Here is a 2800-nt window from a genome sequence, read left to right as displayed (position 1 = left end):
TTAACTTATTTTTTATTTTTTGTAATTTAATAAAGTTGTTTTTCTATATCGATCTATGACATTATAAAATATTTAAAATAAACAATAAACATAGAGTTATTCATGATTCTTGATTAACTATGTGATAATAATAGATAGTTATATGTCAAATATAAGTAGCTATATTAATCTGTCAAACACATCCATTAGACAATTCTAAAGGTGGATTAATAGGGTGAACCTAGCCATTCAACTGATTCTATATATCTACTTAACCTTTTAATTAAATCGTTCAATTTTACAGGCATGAGATTGTTGGAATAGTGACGGAGGTCGGGAACAAGGTGCAAAAAGTCAAGATAGGAGATAAAGTGGGCGTGGGATGCATGGTAGGATCTTGTCACTCCTGTGACAATTGCAAACATGACCTGGAAAATTATTGCCCTAAAATGATACTCACGTATGCTACAACTTACTATGACGGAACCGCCACATATGGTGGCTACTCCAATATGATGGTAGCGGATGAGCACTTTGTGGTTTGAATTCCTGAAAACATGCCTCTTGATGGTGGTGCTCCTCTCTTATGTGTGGGGATCACAATATATAGTCCTTTAAAATACTATGGCCTTAACAAGCCTTGCATGCATGTGGGAGTGGTTGGTTTGGGTGGTTTGGGGCATGTAGCTGTGAAGTTCGCAAAAGCCTTTGGAGTAAAAGTGACAGTGATTAGCACCTCACCTAACAAGAAGAATGAAGCTATGGAGCATCTCAGTGCCGATTCATTTTTGGTCAGTCGTGACCAAGATCAGATGAATGTACGTGCATATAGTTCATTTTGAACTTATTGTCATCACCTATTGTTCTTTGATGCAGGTAATTTGTTTATCAATTTCTTATTATTTACCAATGTGTATAGGCTGCAATGAGCACAATGGATAGTATCATTGACACAATCTCTGCAGTTCACCCTCTCATGCCACTACTTGGACTGTTGAAGTCCAATGGTAAGCTTGTTATGGTTGGTTTACCAGATAGGCCACTTGAGCTGCTAGCCTTCCCCCTTATTATGGGTAAGGAATATCCACCACTTCTTGCTTGTTTATCCTTCCATTCTTTCTCTTTTTCTCAAACATTGGCCTTTCAAGCTTGTTGCATTTGAATGGTCCAGTTGAATGCACATACAAACTCAAATTGTAATTGTAATGATCTCCTAACATGGTTTGAGGAATGACAGGAAGGAAACAAGTGGCTGGGAGTTGCATTGGGGGCATGAAGGAGACACGAGAGATGATTGATTTTGCAGCAAAACACAACATAACAACAGAAATTGAGGTGATTCCAATGGATTATGTGAACACTGCCATGGAAAGTTTTGCAAAGGGTGATGTTAGATATCGTTTTGTCATAGACATTGGAAACACATTAACTGCCTAAAGTTTTAGCCTACCTACAACATCCCATCTACCATATGAATGGCCATAGAATAAATTTTGGCCTTTTAAGTTTACATGTTGAGATAAGCTCCTTTCCTTGTTTCAAAATATGTCTTATAGATAATTAAATAAAATTATTTCTAAATTTAAAGAGGTTTGTCATTCAATGGATTTAAACTTTTTTTTAACTAAAGGAGGGCGGCACCTCCAATTATTTATTAATATACTCTCACTTTTAGTGAAACAATATCATGGTTACATGACAAGTATTGGGAGATTACAAATAAAAAAGAAACAAATCTAAACAGGCCTAGCAAAAATAAAAATAATAAAGTAAACTAAAATCAAAAAATCTAAACCATCCAAACAAAAATCCCATATTGATTAATCACCATGAAGTTCACTCCTTCTAATTCCGCCACAAGGTCCTGTCAAAAATTCCAAAGATACCACAAGGTACATCTACCTTTCCAAAACCAATCAACAACAATTCTCGAGTAACTTTCAATAATCACATTAAAATAATGAAGTCGTTTGCATAAAAAAATTCCTTCTAGGATTGCTTTTAGTTCCGCAGTATTGTTCATACCATTGCCAAAATAGCTTGAAAAAGTCACTTCCACCATGCCATGGCAGTCCCAAATGATTCTTCCACCTCCTGAGATACTCGGATTGCCCCTATAAATCCTATCACAATTAAGTTTTAACCCACAAGATAATTTTTTTAGGCATGGCACAAACTTCTTGATGCTAAATTTGAAACTCTTTCAAAATCGTAATGTTCAATATCTTCAATTTTTGAAAAGAATTAGAGCTCTCAGCTAAAGAACTAACGTAGCATTGAGCACTTCTCCACATCTGATCTGCACTTTGGTAAACTCCTTCCATTCTCATTTTGCATCTTCGATTCTAGAGACACCATGTAATCAAACACGAAATCAGACCGATTAAAATACCTTTAATAGATGATTTTTGAGTATAGTGGAACTAGTTTGCAATTCTCTTTTTTCTAGGGAAGGAACTGTTGGAAAGGAATCCCTAACACCACACTAACCCAACGCCAAACCTTCGAAGCCACCTCGCCTAAAGAAAGAATGTGATCAATGTTTTCCTGACTTCTCTGCACACAACAATCACAAGTCGAAGCCATTGACATTTCTTTTGCTAGAATTCTATCATCTACTGCAAAGCATCTAAATCAGACTTTCTATAAACACATTGAGATTCTTCTAGGCAATAAAGAATGTCAAAATCACTCATTCCACTCAAAATTATCACTTCTTCTCCTCACTGCCTCCCATGCTATTTTTGTAGAGAAATTGCCATCAGGGGCAGACTTCTAGATGAATATATCCTGACAACTTTTACCAATTGGCACATTATGC

At 36.0% G+C, this 2800-nt stretch overlaps 1 protein-coding gene across 1 annotated transcript; it reads left to right on the top strand.

Annotated features, from left to right (window-relative positions):
* Positions 1-445: 445 nt before the first annotated feature.
* LOC131165318 (probable mannitol dehydrogenase) lies at positions 446-1564 on the top strand. The gene is made up of 3 exons (XM_058122989.1): positions 446-797; positions 899-1052; positions 1217-1564. The coding sequence occupies exons 1-3, from the start codon at positions 537-539 to the stop codon at positions 1414-1416; spliced, it is 615 nt and encodes a 204-aa protein (XP_057978972.1). The 5' UTR covers positions 446-536; the 3' UTR covers positions 1417-1564.
* Positions 1565-2800: the final 1236 nt, after the last annotated feature.

Source organism: Malania oleifera, chromosome 1 (assembly GCF_029873635.1).
Source record: "Malania oleifera isolate guangnan ecotype guangnan chromosome 1, ASM2987363v1, whole genome shotgun sequence".
In the NCBI taxonomy this organism is placed as follows: Eukaryota; Viridiplantae; Streptophyta; class Magnoliopsida; order Santalales; family Ximeniaceae; genus Malania; species Malania oleifera.
Note: the sequence above shows the minus strand (reverse complement) of the source record. Positions and strands in the feature narration are given on the sequence as shown.